Genomic DNA, 25,164 nt, shown 5'->3' on the forward strand with positions numbered 1-25,164 from the left:
ACAGATTTTGGGCCCATTTATCAATCTCTCTTCGTCTCAACCTCTGATTATCATCATCATCCTCCCAGGCCAGCTGTGCTGTTTTAGCTGATCGCAGTTTATGCGATAACAGAGGCAACCGAAGGTTTGGTTTCCAGAGCCCTTATTTTTCTCGCTTGGTAATGGAAATGGGCCTTGTTAATCAAAGTTCTGCAACTGGCTAGTTCGAGCTAGCTAGTGAGCTAACTACACGGATTTGTTTTGTGCGTGCCTGTGGTCTTTACAGCCAGAAAGCGAAATATTACGTTTCCCCGCTTTGATATTTGATACTTTTTTATCTACCTCTAGAGTCTAGATACTCGTAGCTTTTGAACGGACAGAATTATTGGACAGAATGTATTATTTTGGCTGAGGACAGAGCATGACAGACATTATTATAACCATCATTCATCTACCCTGGTGCTCCGTTCAGTCCAATACGCCGCGGTGTGAGTAGCCCATCCGGGAAGCGCACATCAGCAGAGGACCATCCTATGCGCCTCTTGGGTGTCGGGGGCGAGAGGTGCTAAGTATTCCCAGAGCAATTACGTCGGAGGGAGAGGACGACGTTGCCTTGCCATCTCAGGATTAAACCATGGCTAATGAACCTGTCATCCTTAATGTGTATGATATGGTAAGATTGTGTGTTTACACTCAGTGACATTATTTTGCATGGGGAATCAATGTAACATACTTAGGGGCGGCAGGGTAGCCTAGTAGCCTAGTGGTTAGAGCGTTGGACTAGTAACCGGAAGGTTGCGAGTTCAAACCCCCGAGCTGACAAGGTACAAATCTGTCGTTCTGCCCCTGAACAGGCAGTTAACCCACTGTTCCCAGGCCGTCATTGAAAATAAGAATTTGTTCTTAACTGACTTGCCTGGTTAAATAAAGGTAAAATAAAAATAAAAATACTTAACCTACTATTGTCACACACACACAATATACAATATTTAGTCTCTTTGCACACACACACGCAATTTGTTCTATCCTCATGGGAACCTAAAAGGAATTTCCATTCAAAATCCTATTTTCCGTAACCCTAAACCTAATTCTAACCCCTTTATCCTCAAGGGGACGTGGGACATGTCACCACGAGGGATTATTTTTCTTGTTTTACTATCCTTGTGGGGATTTTAGGTCCCCACAAGGATAGAAGAACCAACACACACCCACAGGGATGTATTTGACAACCAGGCAGGTGCATAGTTGGCTCCTCACCTCTCCTCTGATGTCTCCAGGCCAGCAGTCACAGATGAGGACCCCAGTGGAGCTGAAAGTCACAGCTGATAAAAACGCCTGATTAAATCCCAGTGTTGCTCTGCTTTGTTGGGAGTAGGGACAGACTGGGACCATAAATCAGCCCGGGCATTTCTACCACACCGGCCTATTGTGGTAACAGTATTTTGCTTCAAACCCCAAAATTTAGACCGGCCCACTGGGCTAAAGATGTACTGGCCCATCTGGCATTTGCCGGGACTGCTCTATGTCTGGGACCCTCAGGTTGGCACACTACAGGTCATGCAGGGGCTGCTGGAGAAGGGTGCGACCCCAGAGAGAGAGAAGGGTGCGACCCCAGAGAGAGAGGGAGAAGGGGTCGACCCCAGAGAGAGAGAGAGAAGGGGTCGATCCCAGAGAGAGAGAGAGAGAGAGAGAGAGAGAGAGAGAGAGAGAGAGAAGGGGTCGACCCCAGAGAGAGAGAAGGGGTCGACCCCAGAGAGAGAGAGAGAGAGAAGGGTGCGACCCCAGAGAGAGAACGAGAGAAGTGATCATGGGTTGGGACTCGGGAGCACCTCATTGACAAGCAATGAGTTGATTTGAAATGGAATTCGCCCCAACCCTGGTTCGTAGAGCTCTAGTCTTAAACACTTTTTGAATAACAGCAATAAGAACCTAAGACGAGTGAAGACAGGAATACATTTGAATTACTGTACTCTGTGCCTGTGCATTGAGAGAACTGAAGGAGTGATGGGTTGATTTCTAAAAGACAGTGACGCAGAGAGAGAGAGAGACAGACAGAGATATTGGAGGATGGGTGTGAAATGAGGCATGATATTTCTGCATGGAAAGACAATTGAATGTAATGCAGGAGTTCCTCAGAGACTGCGAGCATCATTCCAGCGTTAGACTGCATAGATGCAAGACATGGCTTTACCAAATACTAAAGGTGATTCTTTCAGTGGTGTGTTTCAGATAATGTCAAATTCAAATGAAAGACCAATAGCAAAGCACTCCAGTAATCTAGTCCACAAAATAAAGTTAGCTTCTTTGCCTTATCAGTTTACCAATTCTAATTAAGACAGAATAGTTGGTTGGATACCGAATGTGAGAGCCTGCAACAGTAAGCGTATAGATAGTGTTCCACTAGCACTGTGTCAGTCAGGAAAGTCTCCATTATCTATTATTAATGGAGGGTCCAGCTGGTGGGCTGTGAATGTCTTTTACCCCCCCCTTCCCACCCCACTCACACGGGTACAGGAGGAGGTCTGATTGCGAGCACAGACTGGAATATGTTCCCGGGGATTTATCCGATGGCATTGAGAAGTTTATCACATCAGTCACAGGCTTCATTAATAAGTGCATCGACGACGTCGTCCCCACAGTGACCGTACATATCCCAATCAGAAGCCATCCATTACAGGCAACATCCGCACCGAGCTAAAGGCTACAGCTGCCATTTTCAAGGAGCGGGACGCTAATTCAGACGTTTGTAAGTAATCTCGCTACGCCCTTCGATGAACCATCAAACATGGCAAAGCGTCAATACAGGACCAAGATCGAGTCTTACTACACCGGCTCTGACACTCGTCGAATGTGGCAGGGCTCGCAAACTATCACGGATTATAAAGGGAAACCCAGCCGTGAGCTGCCCAGTGACGCAAGCTGAACCATGCATAAGACCACCAGCTGTTCTGGATGACTGTGTGATCATGCTCTCTGTAGCTGATGTGTGTAAGACCTTTAAACAGGTTAACATTCACAAAGCTGCAGGGCCAGACGGAGTGTGCGTTGACCACCTGCCAAGTGTCTTCACTGACATTCCCAACCTCTCTCTGACCCAGTCTGTAATACTTACATGTTTCAAATAGATCACCATAGTCCCTTTTGCCCAAGAACGCCAAGGTAACCGGTCTAAATAGCTATCGGCCCGAAGCACTCACATCTGTAGCCATGAAATGCTTTGAAAGGCTGTTCGTGGCTCACATCAACAGCATCATCCCAGAAACATTAGACCCACTCCAATTTGCATACCGCCCCAACAGATCCACAGATGATGTAATCTCTATTGCACTCCACACTGTCCTTTCCCACCTGGACAAAGGGAACACCTACGTGAGAATGCTGTTAATTGACTACAGCTCAGCATTCAATACCATAGTGCCCTCCAAGCTCATCACTAAGCTAAGGACCCTGGGCTTAAACACCTCCCTCTGCAACTGGATCCTTGACTTCCTGCTGGTTAGAGGTGGTTAGAGTGGGCAACAACACATCCTCCACGCTGACCCTTGGTATTGGGGCCCCTCAGGGGTGCGTGCTTAGTACTCGCTGTTAACCCACGACTGCATGGCCACACACGACTCGGTGGTAGGCCTGATCACTGACGATGATGAGTTAGCCTACAGCAAGGAGGTCCAAGACCTGGCTGTGTGGCGCTAGGACAACATCTCCCTCAAAGTTAGCAAGACAAAGGAGCTGATCGTGGACTACAGGAAACGGAGGGTCGAGCACGTTCACATCGACTGGGCTGTCGTGGAGCAGGTCGAGAGCTTCAAGTTCATCGGTGTGTCCACATTACTAAAGAATTATCCTGGTCCTACCACACCAACACAGTCGTGAAGAGGTCACGACAACACCTCCTCACATTCCGGAGGCTGAAAAGATTCAGCATGGGCCCTTAGATCCTCAAAAAGTTATACAGCTGCAACAATGAGAGCATCTTGACTGCCTGCATCACCGCTTGGTATGGCAACTGCTTGGGACCCGACCACTAGGCACTACAGAGGATATTGCATACCGCCCAGTCACTGGGGCCGAGATCCCTACCATCCAGGACCTCTACACTAGGCAGTGTCAGAGGAAGGCCCTAACAGTTGTAAAAGACTCCAGCCACCTAAGTGATAGACTGTTCTCTCTGCTGCTGCTCGGCAAGTGGTACCGATGCACCAGGTCTGGAACCAACAGGACCCTGAACAGCTTCTACCCCCAAGCGAAATACAGCGCATTCAGAAAGTATTCAGAACCCTTGACTTTTTCCACAATTTGTTACAATGCATCCTTATTCTAAAATGTATTCAATTGTGTTTTCCACTCAACAATCTACACACAATACACCATAACGACAAAGCAAAAAAACAGATTTTTAGAAATGATACACATTTTATTAATTAAGCATAAGAAACTGAAATATCACGTTTACATAAGTATTCAGACCCTTTACTCAGTACTTTGTTGAAGCACCTTTGGCAGCGATTACAGCCTCGAGTCTTCTTGGGTATGACGCTACAAGTTTGGCACACCTGTATTTGTGGAGTTTCTCCCATTCTTCTCTGCAGATCCTCTCAAGCTCTGTCAGGTTGGATGGGGAGCGTCGCTGCACAGCTATTTTCAAGTCTCTCCAGAGATGTTCAATCGGGTTCAAGTCTGGGTGCTGACTGGGCCACTCAAGGACATTCAGAGACTTGTCTCGAAGCCACTCCTGCGTTGTCTTGGCTCTGTGCTTAGGGTTGTTGTCCTGTTGGAAGGTGAATCTTCGCCCCAGTCTGAGGTCCTGAGAGCTCTGGAGCAGGTTTTCATCAAGGATCTCTCTGTACTTTTCTCCGTTCATCTTTCCCTCGATCCTGACTAGTCTCCCAGTCCCTGCCACTGAAAAACATCCCCACAACATAATGCTGCCACCACCATGCTTCACCGTAGGGATGGTGCCTGATTTCCTCCAGACGTGACACTTGGCATTCAGGCCAAAGAGTTCAATCTTGGTTTCATCAGACAAGACACCTTATTTGTCATGGTCTGAGAGTCCTTTAGGTGCCTTTTGGCAAACTCCAAGCGGGCTGTCATGTGCCTATTACAAAGGAATGGCTTCCGTCTGGCCACTCTTCCATAAAGGCCAGATTGGTGGAGTGCTGCAGAGATGGTTTCCCTTCTCGAAGGTTCTCCCAACTCTGGAATTCTGTCAGAATGACCATCGGGTTCTTGGTCACCTCCCTGACCAAGGCCCTTCTCCCCCGATTGCTCAGTTTGGCCGGGCGGCCAGATATAGGAAGAGTTGGTGGTTCCAAATGTATTCAATTTAAGAATGATGGAGGCCACTGTGTTGCAAACATTTTTTGGTACCCGTCCCCAGATCTGTATCTCGACACAATCCTGTCTCGGAGCTCTGGCAAATCCTTCGACCTCATGGCTTGATTTTTTTGCTCTGACATGCACTGTCAACTGTGAGACCTTATAAAGACAGGTGTGTGCTTTTCCAAATCATATCCAATCAATTGAATTCACCACAGGTTGACTCCAATCAAGTTGTAGAAACATCTCAAGGATGATCAATGGAAACAGGATGCACCGGAGCTCAATGTAGAGTCTCAAAGCAAAGGGTCTGAATACCTGTTTATTAATTTTAAAAAAGGTGTACTTTTTTAACCCCTTTTCTCCCCAATTTCGTGGTATCCAATTGGTAGTTACAGTCTTGTCCCATCGCTGCAACTTCCGTACGGACTCGGGAGAGGCGAAGGTCGAGAGCCGTGTGTCCTCCGAAACACAACCCAACCAAGCCGCACTGCTTCTTGACACAACGCCAACTTAACCCGGAAGCCAGCCGCACCAATGTGTCGGAGGGAACACCGTGCATTGTGCCCGGCCCGCCACAGGAGTCGCTAGTGCGTGATGGGACCGGAACATCCCTTCCGGCCAAGCCCTCCCCTAACCCGGACGACGCTGGGCCAATTGTGCACCGCCCCATGGGTCTCCCGGTCACAGCCGTCATCAACAGAGCCTGGACTCGAAACCAGAACCTTTAGTGGCACAGCTAGCACTGCGATGCAGTGCCTTAGACCACTGCGCCACTCGGGAGGCCGGCCTGAATGTTTTTATTTGTAATACATTTGCACACATATCTAAAAACCTGTTTTCGCTTTGTCATTATGGGAACCCCGGGTATATAGCCAAGTTATTACCTGGACCCTGGGTATATAGCCATGTTATTACCTGGTACTCCATGTATATAGCCATGTTATTACCTGGTACTTCCTGTAAATAGCCATGTTATTACCTGGTACTCCCTGTATATAGTCATGTTATTACCTGGTACTCCCTGTATATAGCCATGTTAGTACCTGGTACTCCCTGTATATAGCCATGTTATTACCTGGTACTCCCTGTATATAGCCATGTTATTACCTGGTACTCCCTGTATATAGCCATGTTATTACCTGGTACTCCCTGTATATAACCATGTTAATACCTGGTACTCCCTGTATACAGCCATGTTAATACCTGGTACTTCCTGTATATAGCCATGTTATTACCTGGTATCCCGGGTATATAACCATGTTATTACCTGGTATCCATTATGTATTTATTCCTTGTGTTATTATTTTTCTGTAATGTTTCTCTCTGCATTGTTGGAAAGGACCCATCAGTAAGCATTTCACTGTTAGTCTACACCTGGTTTGTTTATGAAGCATTTCACTGTTCGTCTACACCTGGTTTGTTTATGAAGCAGATCACTGTTCGTCTACACCTGGTTTGTTTATTAAGCGTTTCACTGTTCGTCTACACCTGGTTTGTTTATGAAGCGTTTCACTGTTCGTCTACACCTGGTTTGTTTATGAAGCAGATCACTGTTCGTCTACACCTGGTTTGTTTATGAAGCAGATCACTGTTCGTCTACACCTGTTGTTTATGAAGCAGATCACTGTTCGTCTACACCTGTTGTTTATGAAGCAGATCACTGTTCGTCTACACCTGGTTTGTTTATGAAGCATTTCACTGTTCGTCTACACCTGGTTTGTTTATGAAGCGTGTGACAAATAAAATGTGATTTTAGGGAGGAGAATCTGTGGTGATGGGGTGCTACCGAAAGTCTGGGTCCATACGTATAAAGTTGATCTCGGATCAGGTCGTCCCTGTCCCATGTGACCTTATTATCTCTGCTCTAAAAGGCTAAACTGAAAACAGCACTTCTAATCTGAGACACTCGATTAGCCTTTATTACAGGTACCCTGATTGGGAAGAGAGGGTTTCTGTAAGGGGGGGGGGATAGGACCACCACCGTATGTGTAGAGGAAATTATGAGTAGCATCCTTTTTTAACTTTCCCAGTGTTTCTGTGAACATGTGGTTTGGTGGTCAGACATGCTTCTATTAACACTTTGATTACAATTTTACTGTGCATTTCATTTCAGGATTTGAAATTCAAAATACAAAATGTGCAATACTTTTTTTTTTTTTTTAAACACGCAAACTCGCTCTCATATTTCAGTTTTGTCTCTGTCTTTCTTTGTCTCTCTCTGTCTTTCTTTGTCTCTCTCTGTCTTTCTTTGTCTCTCTCTCTGTCTCTCTCTCTCTCTCTCTGTCTCTCTCTCTCTCTGTCTCTATTCAGTACTGGATCAACGAGTACACTTCCACTCTGGGTGTTGGAGTCTACCACTCAGGCATTGAGATCTATGGCCGAGGTACAGAGGAAGACCTTCATTACTTTTTCATTCATCCAGCCATTCACTCACTCACCCATTAATTCATTCAGTCAGTGTGCTGTTGGCTAAATGGAATGTTCGATGTGGAACGTCTCTCTACAGCCTCTATCCCATTGAGGTTCTGTCATTTTGTTGATCTTTCCTCCTGAGTTACTCACCACTGAATCATAATGTGTGGAGAGAGAGAGAGTTTTACCACCGACCGACCGACCGACCGACCGGCCGACCGACCGACCGACCTTATTTATTAAACACTTCAAGAAAGGCATCTGGCAGATGTCAATACACCCATAAACACACGTGTGATTTTTATGTATCTCTTACACGTCTGCATTTTCTCGAATTTGATGATATAATCGTCAAGCCCGTTCAAAAGATTAGGGGACACGACCCAGAAGTAACGCGGAAGATCACGTAACACTCACAGGGTAATTCATAGTTTTTTTTAAATATGAGGATGTTTTTTCTGCGTTATAATAGATTAAGTAGTCATGAGGAGCCTATCAGCCAGGATGACACATTGATCGAACACCACACGATATCTTCTCACACCCACATGATATCCTCTCACACCACATGATATCTTCTCACACCCACATGATATCCTCTCACACCACATGATATCTTCACACACCAACACGATATCTTCTCACACCACATGATATCCTCTCACACCACACGATATCTTCTCACACCCACATGATATCCTCTCACACCACATGATATCCTCTCACACCACATGATATCTTCTCACACCAACATGATATCCTCTCACACCACATGATATCCTCTCACACCAACACGATATCTTCACACACCCACATGATATCTTCTCACACCACACGATATCTTCTCACACCCACATGATATCTTCTCACACCACATGATATCCTCTCACACCACACGATATCTTCTCACACCCACATGATATCTTCTCACACCACATGATATCCTCTCACACCACACGATATCTTCTCACACCCACATGATATCTTCACACACCAACACGATATCTTCTCACACCAAACGATATCTTCTCACACCAAACGATATCTTCTCACACCAAACGATATCTTCTCACACCAACACGATATCTTCTCACACCAACACGATATCTTCTCACACCACATGATATCTTCTCACACCCACATGATATCTTCACACACCAACACGATATCTTCTCACACCAAACGATATCTTCTCACACCAAACGATATCTTCTCACACCAAACGATATGTTCTCACACCAACACGATATCTTCTCACACCAACACGATATCTTCTCACACCAACACGATATCTTCTCACACCACACGATATCTTCTCACAACAAAAGATATCTTCTCACACCACACGATATCTTGTCACACCAACACGATATCTTCTCACACCAAACGATATCTTCTCACACCAACACTATCTTCCCACACCAACACGATATCTTCTCACAACAAAAGATATCTTCTCACACCACACGATATCTTCTCACACCACATGATATCTTCTCACACCAACACGATATCTTCTCACACCATGTGATATCTTTTCACCACACACAGTATCTTCTCACTTTCAGCTTGCTACACAGTTCCTTTGTTGGAAGGCGAGGTGGTGACAGCATTTGTTTTTCTCTTTTCATTCCACACACCTGTAATGTGAGCGACGATACATCTCTGATGTTCAATGTGTTCCTTTTCTTCTCGTCTTTATTACAGAGTTTGCGTATGGAGGTCACCCGTACCCATTTAGTGGTATATTTGAAATAAACCCTGGAAACACCACTGAATTAGGAGAGACCTTCAAATTCAAGTGAGTTTACATTATCACACACACACACACACACACACACACACACACACACACACAGGGTTCTACAGAGTGCCTTGTCACATAAAAAAAGTGGTCAATGGCCGCTGTTTCACAACAGAAGATCAGAATGCAGTTTTAAGAGTTCTCATCTGAAGTGAACATTCGATCTCAGTCTGATCCAAGTCCGGTGAGCTGAAGCCCGAGCCCAGGCCTGGTCGGACATCACAGATATTAAATGAGCTCAAACCAGAAAAAAAGCCAGATTTCTAAAATAAAAATACAATTTAAAAACAGTAGGCTATATTAAACTAGTGTTGGGAAGAACGTGGTGAAGGCAGGCGGCAGGGGAATGAGGAGAAAAGAATGAGAGAACGATAACCTAGAAAAAGCTATATATATATATATATATATATATATATATATATTGTAATAAATTAGGCTAATGCTATTAATTGAAGGCATGTATTCATTTTTTGCTTACACTGAAACTCCCAAAGTCATATCCAACCGTTATACTAATTTAAAGCAATAGTCATGCGCGGTCGCCTACAGTAGATGGTCATTTCAGCGCCATTTTGATTGGGACAGCCCAATCGCGCTGCTTTGATTCACGTTTGGGCGACTCCACTATAAATCATTCCATTTTTGTTTTCACTGAATCATTAGGTAACAATTAGAATGGGGAAATGTGAGCTAAATTGATCTGAGTGCTAATGATCATTATTCATGTTCGCTCATATATTAGCCAATCAGAACATTTTGCTAACTTGTTATGCAAGTGTGTATTTGGTTAATTGATCTCTGGCTGGACAAGTAAAAGTGTTAGATAATTTATTTGTTTGCTCATCGATCACTGATCAGAAACATTTAGCTTGCAACAATGTAACCTAAGTCAAGAGTATTATGTATCTATTGACTCGCGTCGTAGCCTTCTATAGAGTCTAGGCTATTTTTCTATCATCCCAATCGCAAAATTCTGACTCCTGTCTCGCATAAATTCCTAATTTTATTCTGTAATCCATAGGTTGCATTAAAAAGCACGTCTCTTGCCTATCCATGTCAAAATACTGCTTTAAAACATTTCACCCGCTTCTCTGCGCTGTCCCTATGAGAGCTTCGGTAGAGAATGTGTGATCAATAAACCGTATGAGAGGAGATATGGATATATTTTTTTAAACAGTTACCTTGATATTTCAACTATTTACACTCTCCATCGCCCCTTTATTCATGAGCTGATCTGCTATCTGTATAATTATCTACTTGATTTTGACAAATAGGAGATATTCTGTCATTCGTTGGAGGTTATCTAGTAAGCTTAGAAAACTTCAGTCATTTGCATTTTGTTTAATTGCGGTTACAAGTTTGTATGATTGGACAACGCTGCGCTCTGTGTCGAGATAGACTAGACCTACTGCTGAAATGCACTGAATTAACCGAGGAACATAATAACGCTCTGAATGTATGACTGGCTTGTTTCGCAATTCACGACAGTGTCATTGGCGATCAAAGTTACTGTGTCATTATCAGTTTCACTCTGCTCTGATATCTTTACATAGTGGCGCAGCCAAGCCGGTAATGTGGCGCAGCGACAATCTGATTTTCGGAGAACCCTGGCATAGTGACCATATATTGGTTTTAAACGCTTTAAATTATCATTATTATTTTTTGCGGTATTTTGAATGTTTAATTTCTCTACATCTTTTAAGAGAATTTGGTAGTACGTCAAACCGGCGTTACAACCGCGGACCACGTGTATAGAATGGTGGGGGCGAGTGATTTGCTGATGTCAACGTTGTGAACAGAGTGCTCCCATGGTGGCGGTGAGGTTATGGTATGGGTAGACATAAGCTACGGACAACGAACATAATTGCGTTTTATCAATGGCAATTTGAATGCACAGAAATACTATGAAGAGATCCTGTGGCCCATTGTGAGGACCATTTTGTTTTATTTAGTTTTTTACCATTTTTTTCCTCCCCAATTATGATCTTGTCTCATTGCTGCAACTCCCCAACGGGCTCAGGAGGCGAAGGTCGAGTCATGCGTCCTTAAAAACACCGCGCTTCTTTAACAGCTTAACCCGGAAGCACTTTTCACCTGACGACCCGAGGTCAGCCCCGCTCGCTAGAACGCGATGAGCCAAGTCATGTGAAATCCATAGATTAGTGCCTAATTAAGTTATTTAAATGGGCTGATTTCCTCATATCAACTGTAACTCAGTAAAAATGTTGAAAGTGTTGTATGTTGTGTTTTTATATTTTTGTTCAGTATTGTTTAGGCTTACATTAGGCCTATACAGTGGTGGAACAATTACCCAATTGTCATACTTGAGTAAAAGTAAAGATACCTTAATAGAAAATGACTCAAGTAAAAGTGAAAGTCACCCAGTAAAATATTAATTGAGTAAAAGTCTAAAATTAGTTGGTTTTATATATATACTTAAGTATCAAAAGTACAAGTATAAATCATTTCAAATTCCTTATTTTAAGCTAAGCAGACGGACACTTATTTCCAGATAGGGGCTCAATCTAACACTCAGACATCCATTACAAACAAAGCATGTGTTTAATGAGTCTGCAAGATCAGAGGCAGTAGGGATGACCAGGGATGTTCTCTGTTTAGTGAGTCCTCCAGATCAGAGGCAGTAGGGATGACCAGGGATGTTCTCTGTTTAGTGTGTAAATTAGACAATTTTCCTGCTGAGCATTTAAAATGTATCGAGGACTTTTGGGTGTCAGGGAAAATGTATGGAGTAAAAAGTACATAATTTTCTTTGGGAATGTAGTGAAGTAAAAGTTATCAAAAACATGTCAAGTAAAGTACAGATGCCACAACAAAAATACCTAAGTAGTACATAAAAGTATTTTTACTTAAGTACTTTACACCACTGGGCCTATATGAATCCAACCTTTTGAAGCACATCTCCCGAGAAGCTAATCCTTTTCCGTTCCTCCTGGGCCAATCATATGTGCCTAAACCTACTGTCAAGTTACCATGTTGTTAGCTAGCTAGGTAACATGACAACAATGTTGTTTGTAACCATGTTGCTAGGTAACATGACTGAACAACGTTGTTTGTTACCATGTTGCTAGGTAACATGACTGAACAACGTTGTTTGTTATCAAACCAATAACTATATAATATGCACTCGAATTCCAATTTTTTTTTTTAAAAGCCACCTTCGGTAATATGGGTCATATTTTTAACCGTTTAGGCTAGAGACAAGTAGTTTTCTTCGCTGTAAAGCTGCAAACATGCCCTCCGATAAGCTGTATGTAGAGCAGGTGAGTGAGGGCTGGTAGAGGATGTGAAGAGGGGACAGAGAGCAGGTGAGTGAGGGCTGGTAGAGGATGTGAAGAGGGGACAGAGAGCAGGTGAGTGAGGGCTGGTAGGGGATGTGAAGAGGGGACAGAGAGCAGGTGAGTGAGGGCTGGTAGGGGATGTGAAGAGGGGACAGAGAGCAGGTGAGTGAGGGCTGGTAGGGGATGTGAAGAGGGGACAGAGAGCAGGTGAGTGAGGGCTGGTAGGGGATGTGAAGAGGGGACAGAGCAAGTGAGTGAGGGCTGGTAGGGGATGTGAAGAGGGGACAGAGAGCAGGTGAGTGAGGGCTGGTAGAGGATGTGAAGAGGGGACAGAGAGCAGGTGAGTGAGGGCTGGTAGAGGATGTGAAGAGGGGACAGAGAGCAGGTGAGTGAGGGCTGGTAGGGGATGTGAAGAGGGGACAGAGAGCAGGTGAGTGAGGGCTGGTAGGGGATGTGAAGAGGGGACAGAGAGCAGGTGAGTGAGGGCTGGTAGGGGATGTGAAGAGGGGACAGAGAGCAGGTGAGTGAGGGCTGGTAGGGGATGTGAAGAGGGGACAGAGCAAGTGAGTGAGGGCTGGTAGGGGATGTGAAGAGGGGACAGAGAGCAGGTGAGTGAGGGCTGGTAGGGGATGTGAAGAGGGGACAGAGAGCAGGTGAGTGAGGGCTGGTAGGGGATGTGAAGGGGGACAGAGAGCAGGTGAGTGAGGGCTGGTAGGGGATGTGAAGAGGGGACAGAGAGCAGGTGAGTGAGGGCTGGTAGGGGATGTGAAGAGGGGACAGAGAGCAGGTGAGTGAGGGCTGGTAGGAGATGTGAAGAGGGGACAGAGAGCAGGTGAGTGAGGGCTGGTAGGAGATGTGAAGAGGGGACAGAGAGCAGGTGAGTGAGGGCTGGTAGAGGATGTCCCTGGATGAGTACAGCTGCCACTTGATATGAGCATGAAAGTGAAGTGGATATTATTGCACCTGCTCATACAAGAGACTAGTGGCTGTTGCTTAAATTCAACTGAATCTATAAACACAAATGACTTTATAAACACTTTTTTCATTTTTTATTTATTTCACCATTATTTAACCAGGTAGGCTAGTTGAGAACACCTTTATTTAACCAGGTAGGCTAGTTGAGAACACCTTTATTTAACCTGGTAGGCTAGTTGAGAACACCTTTATTTAACCAGGTAGGCTAGTTGAGAACAAGTTCTCATTTACAACTGCGACCTGGCCAAGATAAAGCGTAGCAATTCGACACATACAACAACACAGAGTTACACATGGAATAAACAAAACATACAGTCATTAATACAGTAGAACAAAAGAAAACAAAAAGTCTATATACAGTGAGTGCAAATGAGGTAAGTTAAGGAAATAAATAGGCCACGGTGGCGAAGTAATTACAATATAGCAATTAAACACTGGAATGGTAGATCGGCAGAAGATGAATGTGCAGGTAGAGATACTGATCAACATGGAAACAGGAAACAGGATGCATGTTTTGGAATAGTTGTATTCTGTACAGACTTCCTTATTTTCACTCTGTCATTAGGTTAGCATCATACATACTCCATGATACTAACCTAATGACAGAGTGAAAATAATGAAGTCTGTACAGAATACAACTATTCCAAAACATGCATCCTGTTTCCAAAAAGGCACTAAAGTTATACTGCAAATAATGTGGCAAAGCAATTCACTTTTTGTCCTGAATACAAAGTGTTATGTTTGGGGCAAATCCAATACATCACATTACTGGGTACCACTCTCCATATTTTCAAGCATAGTGGTGGCTGCATCATGTTATGGGTATGCTTGTCATCGTTAAGGAGTGGGGAGTTTTTCAGGATAAAAAATCAATGGAATGGAGCTAAGCACAGGCAAAACCCTGGAGGGAAACCTGTTTCAGTCTGCTTTCCAGCATACACTGGGAGATGAATTCACCTTTCAACCTAAACACACAAGGCCAAATCTACACTGGAGTTGCTTACTAAGAAGACAGTGAATGTTCCTGAGTGGCCAAGTTACAGCTTTGACTTAAAATCTGCTTGAAAATCTATGGTAAGACTTGAAAATGGTTGTCTAGCCATGGCTTTGAAAAGAATAATGGGCAAATATTGTAGAATCAATGTGTGCAAAGCTCTTACAGACTAACCCAGAAAGCCTCACAGCTGTAATCACTGTCAAAGGTGATTGTAACTCAGGGGTGTGAATATTAATGTAAATGAGATATTTCTGCATTTCATTTTCAGAAAAATTAGCAAGAATGTAATTTCACTTTGTCATTATGGAGTATTGTGCGAAGAGGGACGAGAAACATCTATTTAATAGATTTTAGAATAAGGCTGTAACACAATAAAATATGGAATAAGTCAAGGGTTATGAATACATTCTGAAGGCACTGTATATATTAATCAGATAGCACCAAATGTTCTCTAAACACCAGACTGAGACGCTTGTAGGAAGACCACAACATCAGCTGCTACAGAATCACACAGTGTGACAGATACATTATCATTGTGTCCCAGACCCAAAATGGAGCCAAACTTTCAACACCGGTAGACTTTTTATAGGTAGGAAACTCGGTACTTATAGGTAGGAACCTCAGTACTTATAGGTAGGAACCTCAGTACCTATAGGTAGGAACCTCAGTACTTATAGGTAGAAACCTCAGTACTTATAGGTAGTATCCTCAGTACTTATAGGTAGTATCCTCAGTACTTATAGGTAGGAACCTCCGTACTTATAGGGAGTATCCTCAGTACTTATAGGGAGTATCCTCAGTACTTATAGGGAGTATCCTCAGTACTTATAGGTAGGAATCTCAGTACTAATAAGTAGGAACCTCAGTGCTTATAAGTAGTATCCTCAATACTTATAGGTAGGAACCTCAGTACTTACAGTGCCTTGCGAAAGTATTCGGCCCCCTTGAACTTTGCAACCTTTTGCCACATTTCAGGCTTCAAACATAAAGATATAAAACTGTATTTTTTTGTGAAGAATCAACAACAAGTGGGACACAATCATGAAGTGGAACGACATTTATTGGATATTTCAAACTTTTTTAACAAATCAAAAACTGAAAAATTGGGCGTGCAAAATTATTCAGCCCCCTTAAGTTAATACTTTGTAGCGCCACCTTTTGCTGCGATTACAGCTGTTAGTCGCTTGGGGTATGTCTCTATCAGTTTTGCACATCGAGAGACTGAAATTCTTTCCAATTCCTCCTTGCAAAACAGCTCGAGCTCAGTGAGGTTGGATGGAGAGCATTTGTGAACAGCAGTTTTCAGTTCTTTCCACAGATTCTCGATTGGATTCAGGTCTGGACTTTGACTTGGCCATTCTAACACCTGGATATGTTTATTTTTGAACCATTCCATTGTAGATTTTGCTTTATGTTTTGGATCATTGTCTTGTTGGAAGACAAATCTCCGTCCCAGTCTCAGGTCTTTTGCAGACTCCATCAGGTTTTCTTCCAGAATGGTCCTGTATTTGGCTCCATCCATCTTCCCATCAATTTTAACCATCTTCCCTGTCCCTGCTGAAGAAAAGCAGGCCCAAACCATGATGCTGCCACCACCATGTTTGACAGTGGGGATGGTGTGTTCAGCTGTGTTGCTTTTACGCCAAACATAACGTTTTGCATTGTTGCCAAAAAGTTCAATTTTGGTTTCATCTGACCAGAGCGAGCACCTTCTTCCACATGTTTGGTGTGTCTCCCAGGTGGCTTGTGGCAAACTTTAAACGACACTTTTTATGGATATCTTTAAGAAATGGCTTTCTTCTTGCCACTCTTCCATAAAAGCCAGATTTGTGCAATATACGACTGATTGTTGTCCTATGGACAGAGTCTCCCACCTCAGCTGTAGATCTCTGCAGTTCATCCAGAGTGTTCATGGGCCTCTTGGCTGCATCTCTGATCAGTCTTCTCCTTGTATGAGCTGAAAGTTTAGAGGGACGGCCAGGTCTTGGTAGATTTGCAGTGGTCTGATACTCCTTCCATTTCAATATTATCGCTTGCACAGTGCTTCTTGGGATGTTTAAAGCTTGGGAAATCTTTTTGTATCCAAATCCGGCTTTAAACTTCTTCACAACAGTATCTCGGACCTGCCTGGTGTGTTCCTTGTTCTTCATGATGCTCTCTGCGCTTTTAACGGACCTCTGAGACTATCACAGTGCAGGTGCATTTATACGGAGACTTGATTACACACAGGTGGATTGTATTTATCATCATTAGTCATTTAGGTCAACATTGGATTATTCAGAGATCCTCACTGAACTTCTGGAGAGAGTTTGCTGCACTGAAAGTAAAGGGGCTGAATAATTTTGCACGCCCAATTTTTCAGTTTTTGATTTGTTAAAAAATTTTGAAATATCCAATAAATGTCGTTCCACTTCATGATTGTGTCCCACTTGTTGTTGATTCTTCACAAAAAAATACAGTTTTATATCTTTATGTTTGAAGCCTGAAATGTGGCAAAAGGTCGCAAAGTTCAAAGGGGCAGAATACTTTCGCAAGGCACTGTATAGGTAGGAACCTCAGTACTTATAGGTAGGAACCTCAGTGCTTATAGGTAGTATCCTCAGTACTTATAGGTAGGAACCTCCAGTACTTATAGGTAGGAACCTCAGTGCTTATAGGTAGTATCCTCAGTACTTATAGGTAGGAACCTCCAGTACTTATAGGTAGGAACCTCCAGTACTTAGTTACAGTAAATAATATACAGGAGAGGAATGAATGAAATATTTCCCTGTTACACCCAGCACCGCTATCTCCAAGTTTGGTATGTCCATATCAGCTTTGTTTTCTTCGTTCTACACAGGGAGGCCATCGCTTTGGGCACAACAGACTTTGCTGTGGAGGATATGGATAAAATCATGGAGGACCTGGGAACAGATTTCAAGGGCAACTCCTACCATCTAATGCACAAGAACTGCAACCACTTCTCATCCTCGCTGTCTGAGGTCAGTATGAGAAACATTCATGCAATTATTCAACATTTTGTTTCTTTGATCACACGTACAATATCTGAAATATATTTACGTTATTGTGAATAACTTGATAACTGGTAAAAAAAACTTAAATTTTTATTTTTAATTAATGCCTATTGAATATAAAATACATTTTTATGTGGAGTATTTTTTAAAGTTGTACTCGTTCTATTCCAGCTGTTGTGTGGGCGTGAGATCCCTCGCTGGGTGAACCGCCTGGCCTACTTCAGCTCCTGCGTGCCCTTCCTCCAGACCTGCCTCCCTAAGGAGTGGCTGACCCCCGCTGCCCTCCAGAGCCACATCAGCATGGGGCTCCACAAGGAGGAGCGGGAGGCCGGGGAGTCCAGCGACGAGGACCCCAACTCAGCCTCCGGGACCGCTGGGGCGGGCACCGGATCCTCACACAGCTGTCGCCATACACGGGTCTGAACCAATAACTGTAGGTCTGAAGAGAATAGCCAATAGGACTCTCTTTCAATGACCTTTGACCTCTGGACCAGGAGGTCACCAGCTCAGCCCTGCAGGGGATGTGTAGTGATATTATATCTGTGGGCCTGACTGAATAACCACCTGACCTCATAGTACCACCACTCTGAGAACAGAGATGGGGGACGGATGATTAGTTAGCCTGCTAGTACTAACTCATAAAGCCGCCGGGCCAAGGGGACCTGCAAAATCCACTTGGATCCTTTTCCTGCTTTTCTCCCTTTTTTAGAGTACGGTAGATATATTCTGAAGGATTTGTTATAGGCGTTGACAAACTAACTCAGAGCATGACATGGTTCTCTCAGATTGACCACAGCTATATTATGTCAGGACGGCAGGGTAGCCTAGGGGTTAGAGCGTTGGACTAGTAACCGGAAGGTTGCAAGTTCAAACCCCTGAGCTGACAAGGTACAAATCTGTCGTTCTGCCCCTGAACAGGCAGTTAACCCCCGGTAGGCCGTCATTGAAAATAAGAATTTGTTCTTAACTGACTTGCCAAGTTAAATAAAGGTAAAATATGTACTATAGGGCTGGGGTACTTTCTAGTGTTTGTCTTTTTCCCAGGAATTTTTAAACCTTTGTCAGCCTTCATCCCTAATGCCCTCCTTCCAGAGCAGCTTCTTCTTTAGACTAGATGTATATCTGACACCACAGAGATGCACCCAATGCCACTTTCGGGATGCAGTATCTCTCAGTCTGAGACTACTGGTATTGTGGCATTAGCAGAAGAGGTTCAATAACTCCCTTACTTGGCCTTCAGTTGTAATCATCAGTGAGGCCTGTTTTGTTGATGTGTTGGGGTAAGTTAATATGCTGGCCATTTTAGAAGTTGAAGAAGCACAACCATATATAGCGATATATATTCTCTGTTTGGGAGTAACTACCTGTGGGTTGTTTTGAACGAGGACGTTTCTGTTAAACGTCATTCTTAACTGAAAACAATGTGCCAAGAAACAGAGGATTCGACAACAAGAAGTGAAATTTAATATCTGATCGTATTCATTTTATCATATGAATATTTATATTAGGGTGTAATTTGTCCATATCATGGTCTTGTGCATTGTTTAACAAGATGGTGTCTGCACCCCATGTATTTTTGCCAATTTACCACTATCGTGAATAACACTGTCAGATGACTCTGAAAGTTGCATTTACACTCTTCTTCCATGGAAATCTTTCACGATGAAACTCATAGTAACTGTTGAATCACAGGCCTTGGATGACACTCCCCGCTGCCTCCCCTACTGCCTTCCCAGCTGATTTCACAGAGTGATTGAGTTGGTGTGTATGGGGGGGGGGCTGGGTTACAGTGGGAGCATTGTGTGAAGGAAAAGGGGTTTTGTTTTCTAAATGTCTTTTTGAATTGATGTGGAAATGTCTCTGAATGAGTCGGATTTACACACGTGCTCCCTGAAACAAGGGGGAAGTGGTCCTACCAGTCAAGTTCTGGACTAGTGTACTAAACTGACTACTATCCCATAAAAAAAACACAAATAATGCTGTTTTCAGATGAGACAGACATGAGGATACATGTTATTCGCCCTTTTCGGTTCATGCGTTTATAATGCCGCTCTTGTAGATTCAATAGTATGCCTTGTGAAGCCCACTCCATTGTATTCCTGTAGAATAATATTGTCCTTTCTTTCTCTTCTCCTTGGTTTACTGTCTCTGTCTGTCTGCCTCCACCCCCTCTGTAACCCCCATCCACCTCTCAGGAAGGAAATCATATGACCTGTGGTTGTTACACAGGTGTCTCATTACCATACACAATCTCCATGACAACTAGGTGGGGGGAAAACTATTTATTTGTTTATATACTTATATTTTTAAATAATCTATATTTGTATTTATTTTTTAATGCAGTAACTCCTTTTTTTTTTTTTTTTTGCATTATCAGGAAGACTTGTGTTCTTCTTGTTGAAATGGGTTCTATAGAGGTCAGTGAATTGAACCCATGGATTTGAAATGGGTTCTATAGAGGTCAGTGAATTGAACCCATGGATTTGAAATGGGTTCTATAGAGGTCAGTGAATTGAACCCATGGATTTGAAATGGGTTCTATAGAGGTCAGTGAATTGAACCCATGGATTTGAAATGGGTTCTATAGAGGTCAGTGAATTGAACCCATGGATTTGAAATTGGTTCTGTAAAGGTCAGTATTCCATACTTTAACATTGACACTTTCTACAGAGAAGAACAGTCAGATAACTTTTTCTATTGTGTCAATTTTAACCTCAATTGGTAATGTGCTTTTCCCTGAATTGAAAGACGATGCCACCATTTTAAGAATGGTAATGGAATAAAAAGATACAAGAATAACACCAATATATTTTGTCCTGTTGCATTGCATACAATAAGGCCGCACAGAGTCTGACACAAACAACATTGAATGGGAGGAAAATCTAACTATGTATTTGTTTTATAGAACCTTTTATTTGACTAGGCAAGTGGGAGTGGAGTTGATGGGCGGGGGATAGAATGATGGTCAAAGATACAAGTGTAAAAAATAAAGTAAAAATAAAACAACAAAAAGTATGTTTTGAATGACACTGAGGGGCAGTGTTGTACACATGAGTATACACATTCATTCAGTGTGGGAATGAGAGTGTGTGTGTGTGTATATATGGGGGGTCTTGGGGCGGAATTATTTTTCGGGGGGGGACTGTGGGGCTCTTGGATGGTTGAGGGGCAGCTCTTAGGGAACTGTGGGTGGATCATGGAGGGCAGGTGGCCTAGCGGTTGGGAGCTTGGGCCGGTGGCTGATGGATCGCTGGTTTGGGTCCCTGTTTTTGACTTTGTGGGAGATCTGTCGACGTGACCTTCAGCAGTGCGTTGACCCTGGTTGCTTCTGTGTGTCTGGTTGGGAGTCTGTTAGATGACTAATGTGATGTAGATGTTGAGCGGCTTCACTGCAAGTAGATTGCATGTTTTAAATATTAAAATAGAAAATAAAGTCGGTTAAGAACAAATTCCTATTTACAATCACGGCCTACCAGAAGACAAAAGGCCTCCTGCTGGGATGGGGATTAAAAAAAAATAATATATATATATATATACTTTTTTTGTTTGTTAATAATGTTGAGCTTGTTCATTTACAGATCCGGGGTTTTGTGTAACTTGTTTTGATAGGTCTAAGAACACACCCATTCACATTGGTCCTGAAGTACATCCGGTTACCTCTCGCTGTCGCCATTTTGATACACAAACGAGCGAGAAGTCACGAAAAGACGACAGAAAGGTGAGCTTCACGTTTATAATGATTTAGCAGATTGGCACACATATTTGGCAAATACATAATGTACTGATTAACAGTTCATCCGAATGCCGAGCTAATATTGTAGCTAAGCTAGCAGAAAGTTAACTGCACGACATACTTAACGACTTTCTCGCTAGCTAGCAAGCTAACGTTTACATACCCACGCCGTATCGATTGGGATTTATTTCATATAGAACGGTATATAACTGGCGTTGCTTATGTATATCTAGTTAAATATACTGTTGACGTTGCCGAACCTAGACTAACTTGCTGACTATCTGGCTAATATTAACTAAAATGACTAACGGCTGCTTAATTTGTCAACGTATTGTTAGCGCTTTGGCTAGTTAGCTACCACACTGGTCTGGGCCTTCTCAGTAAATGTAAGTTAGCTACGTGTTTGAGAGGGTAACGTTACTGTTTGTAGTTGAATAACTTTCCTGTTCCAAACATTTTTGCTGTTGTTTAAATGCAGAGTATCATCATGAGTGGATGTCGTGTGTTTATCGGCCGTTTGAGCCCCCACGCCCGTGAGAGAGACGTGGAGAAATTCTTCAAGGGATATGGACGGATCCGAGAAGTAAATTTGAAGAACGGATTCGGCTTTGTGGTAAGTCGGTCTTGCCAATTGGCGGCGTTAGGGGCAGCTAACGGTTATAGCTAATCTATAACTATTAATTTTCAGACCGGGCTAGTAGAAAATGTACCTAACTTTGCCCGCTGAGTAGTGAAATGTATTTTCCCAAATATTACATGGTTACAGATTTCAGACCCTGGTTAGTAAAAAAAAATATATATATGATAGACTACAAGCTCGGCTGACGAGTGCCCCAAGGGCCTGTCTGGGGGTGGTCAGTGAACGTTTGGATTGTTATGCTTCGTTCAAAACATCGGGGAAAAATACAAGGTCAAATATGATGTCAGAAACCTTCAGGTCGGAGCTCCAGGAAGAGGCCCGAGTTGGATGACCCTTCAAATCGATTTTCAGTTCAATGCTCGTTTTTTTCCCAGTGGAAAAAACCGTTTTGAATGCATCCTTAATTACATAACCCCCTTTCCCTTTGTCTTTCATCAGGAGTTTGACGACCACAGAGATGCGGATGATGCCGTATATGAGCTGAATGGCAAGGAACTCTGTAGTGAAAGGTAAAGATTTGGATGCATTCTTCAAAGTATTTAAGAAAGCTCAATGGTGAAATGTGTTTTGGGCGGTTACTCCATATAGTAGTAGTGGTATTTACACAGAACTGCTTCGCCCTTTGTCTGACTTGGGCCTAGCTGCATTCAGTGTGTGAATTTAATTTACTTTATCAGTCATTTCTGGTAGCCTCAGTATTAACTGTTTTGTCTCTATAGGGTGACGATAGAGCATGCCCGCTCCAGAAGAGGGAGGGGTGGTGGACCAGGGATGGGGGGTGGTGGTGGAGGAGGAGGAGGACGCTTCTCACCTCGTTTCAGCAGCTACCGCCAGGGCTCTGGCGGTCATAGTGGTGGCTCCAGGTATAGACTCCTCAAACCTCCTTTCACAACCTCTTCGCTTGCAGTTTGGCCTTCCAACATTATGTAAACGTCCTTAACTTCTTACGGCTGAAATAGCGTTAACGGGATTGATTTGACAACAGCCAAATTCAAACAAACAAATCTCATAATTAAAATTCCTCAAACATAGTATTATACACCATTTTAAAGATACACTTATTGTTAATTAAAACCTGTCTAGGACACACGTTCCGCTAGCGGAACCCCCTCCCACAACATTCCGCTGAAAAGGCAGCACGGGAATTTCAAAAATATATTTTTTTAGAAATATGAAGCTTTCACACATTAACAAGTTCAATACAGCAAATGAAAGATTAACATCTTGTTAATCTACCCATCGAGTCCGATAAAAAATTTTTTTTTTGCTTTACAGCGAAAACACAACATATGATTATGTTAGATCACCACCAAGTTAAAAAAACACGCAGCCATTTTCCCATCCGAAGAGAGGAGTCACAAACACAGAAAGAGATAAATAATAATAATCACTAACCTTTGATCCTCATCAGATGACACTTATTGGACTTCATGTTACACAATACTTGTTTTGTTTGATAAAGTTCATATTTATATCAAAAAATCTCAGTTTGCATTGGTGCGTTACGTTCAGCAATGTTTTGCTTCCAAAACATCCAGTGATTTTGCAGAGAGCCACATCAATTCACAGAAATACTCATCATAAACGTTGATGAAAGATATCAAGTGTTATGCGTATAATTAAAGATATACTTCTCGTTAATGCAACCGTTGTCAGATTTCAAAAAAGCTTTACAGCGAAAGCACACCATGGAATAATCTTGAGTACAGCGCTCAGACACCAAAACAAGCCATACAGATACCCGCCATGTTGTGGAGTCAACAGGAGTCAGAAATGGCATTATAAATATTCACTTACCTTTGATGTTCTTCATCGGAATGCACTCCCAGGAATCCCAGTTCCACAAATGTTTGATAACGCCCATTTATGTCCAAATACCTCCTTTTTGTTTGCGCGTTTAGTCCAGTGATCCAAAATGCACAAGGCGCGGGCACTAAGTCCAGACGAAAAGTCAAAAAATTTAAATTGGAGATTCTATAGAATCAATCTTTAGGATGTTTTTTTTAATCATAAATCTTCAATAATGTTTCAACCGGACACTTCCTTTGTCTTTAGAAATGAAAAGGAACGGAGCTCACGGCCGCACGCATGACTTAGCTCATGGCATTCTGCCAGACCCCTGGTTCAAACAGCTCTTATTCGCTCCCACTTCACAGTAGAAGCCTGAAACAACGTTCTAAAGACTGTTGACATCTAGTGGAAGCCTTGGGAAGTGCAATCTGACCAAATTTACACTGTATATTGGATAGACAAATCACTTGGAAAACTACAAACCTCAGATTTCCCACTTCTTGGTCTTGCATATATGAATTCTGGAACACCGGGCAATTTTAGGAGCTTGGAAGTTTATTTTGCAGTGAATGGAGTTTAGTCAATGTGATTACAGTTTAGTGTTCAACGCGTGAAAGTAAATGGGGTTTCTGTAATTTTCTGAGTGTGATTTGAAAGTTCCTATGGTACCTATAAAACACTATCTCTTCCACGTTACAACTTCGCTCTCTCTCTCTCCCACCCATGCAGTAGGTATGGTCCCCCGGTGCGAACGGAGCACAGAATCATTGTGGAGAACCTGTCGTCACGGATCAGTTGGCAGGTGAGCGGTTACACTCATCTGGTTCAATGTGATACAAAAACAATTATCCGTTACTTAATCTGGTACTGCCTTTTTTTTAGTCTGTGTGAAGCAGCATTTATTTTAAATTTTATTGAAACATGCAATTTTTTTTATTGATAAAAAAAAAAACGTAGCAATATGTTCAATAGGTGAATAGAACGGCAAGGACCCGTTTCGATGTTACGAATTCAGAATTGTTTATTTCTTGACTTCGTTTTAACTGTATCTTTCAAATAATAAGCACCTCTTAGACTTAAAGGTAAATGTAACCGAACACATCTTAACCCCCTTTTTTTTGTATATATATATATTTTTTATAAATGAGCTTAAAATTCTTATCTGGTTATTAGTTTATGAAGGAGTTGCATGCACTGC

General features: G+C 42.8%; 2 protein-coding genes across 3 annotated transcripts in view; both read left to right on the top strand.

The window, feature by feature from the left end:
- Positions 1-21,492, top strand: LOC139375454 (deubiquitinase DESI2). 2 transcript variants are annotated; one of them, XM_071117253.1, is made up of 6 exons: positions 1-652; positions 7,612-7,684; positions 9,421-9,514; positions 17,628-17,769; positions 17,974-18,239; positions 21,412-21,492. In XM_071117253.1, exons 1-5 carry the CDS (start codon positions 614-616, stop codon positions 18,223-18,225), a joined length of 600 nt encoding a protein of 199 aa, XP_070973354.1. In that variant the 5' UTR covers positions 1-613; the 3' UTR covers positions 18,226-18,239; positions 21,412-21,492. The 2 variants fall into 2 exon arrangements, with proteins under 2 accessions (XP_070973354.1, XP_070973353.1); XM_071117252.1 differs by lacking the exon at positions 21,412-21,492 and having other exon boundaries at positions 17,974-18,446.
- The window catches only part of LOC139375455 (serine and arginine rich splicing factor 5a), a 6,834-nt gene continuing 3,117 nt past the window's right edge, over positions 21,448-25,164 (top strand). The window contains exons 1-5 of the mRNA XM_071117254.1: positions 21,448-21,520; positions 22,014-22,148; positions 22,614-22,684; positions 22,895-23,038; positions 24,696-24,768. Of these exons, the coding sequence (XP_070973355.1) occupies positions 22,023-22,148; positions 22,614-22,684; positions 22,895-23,038; positions 24,696-24,768 (414 nt within the window). The 5' untranslated portion in view covers positions 21,448-21,520; positions 22,014-22,022. The remainder of the gene's footprint in view (positions 21,521-22,013; positions 22,149-22,613; positions 22,685-22,894; positions 23,039-24,695; positions 24,769-25,164) is intronic.

Source organism: Oncorhynchus clarkii, chromosome 19 (genome assembly GCF_045791955.1).
Source record: "Oncorhynchus clarkii lewisi isolate Uvic-CL-2024 chromosome 19, UVic_Ocla_1.0, whole genome shotgun sequence".
Classification (NCBI taxonomy): Eukaryota; Metazoa; Chordata; class Actinopteri; order Salmoniformes; family Salmonidae; genus Oncorhynchus; species Oncorhynchus clarkii.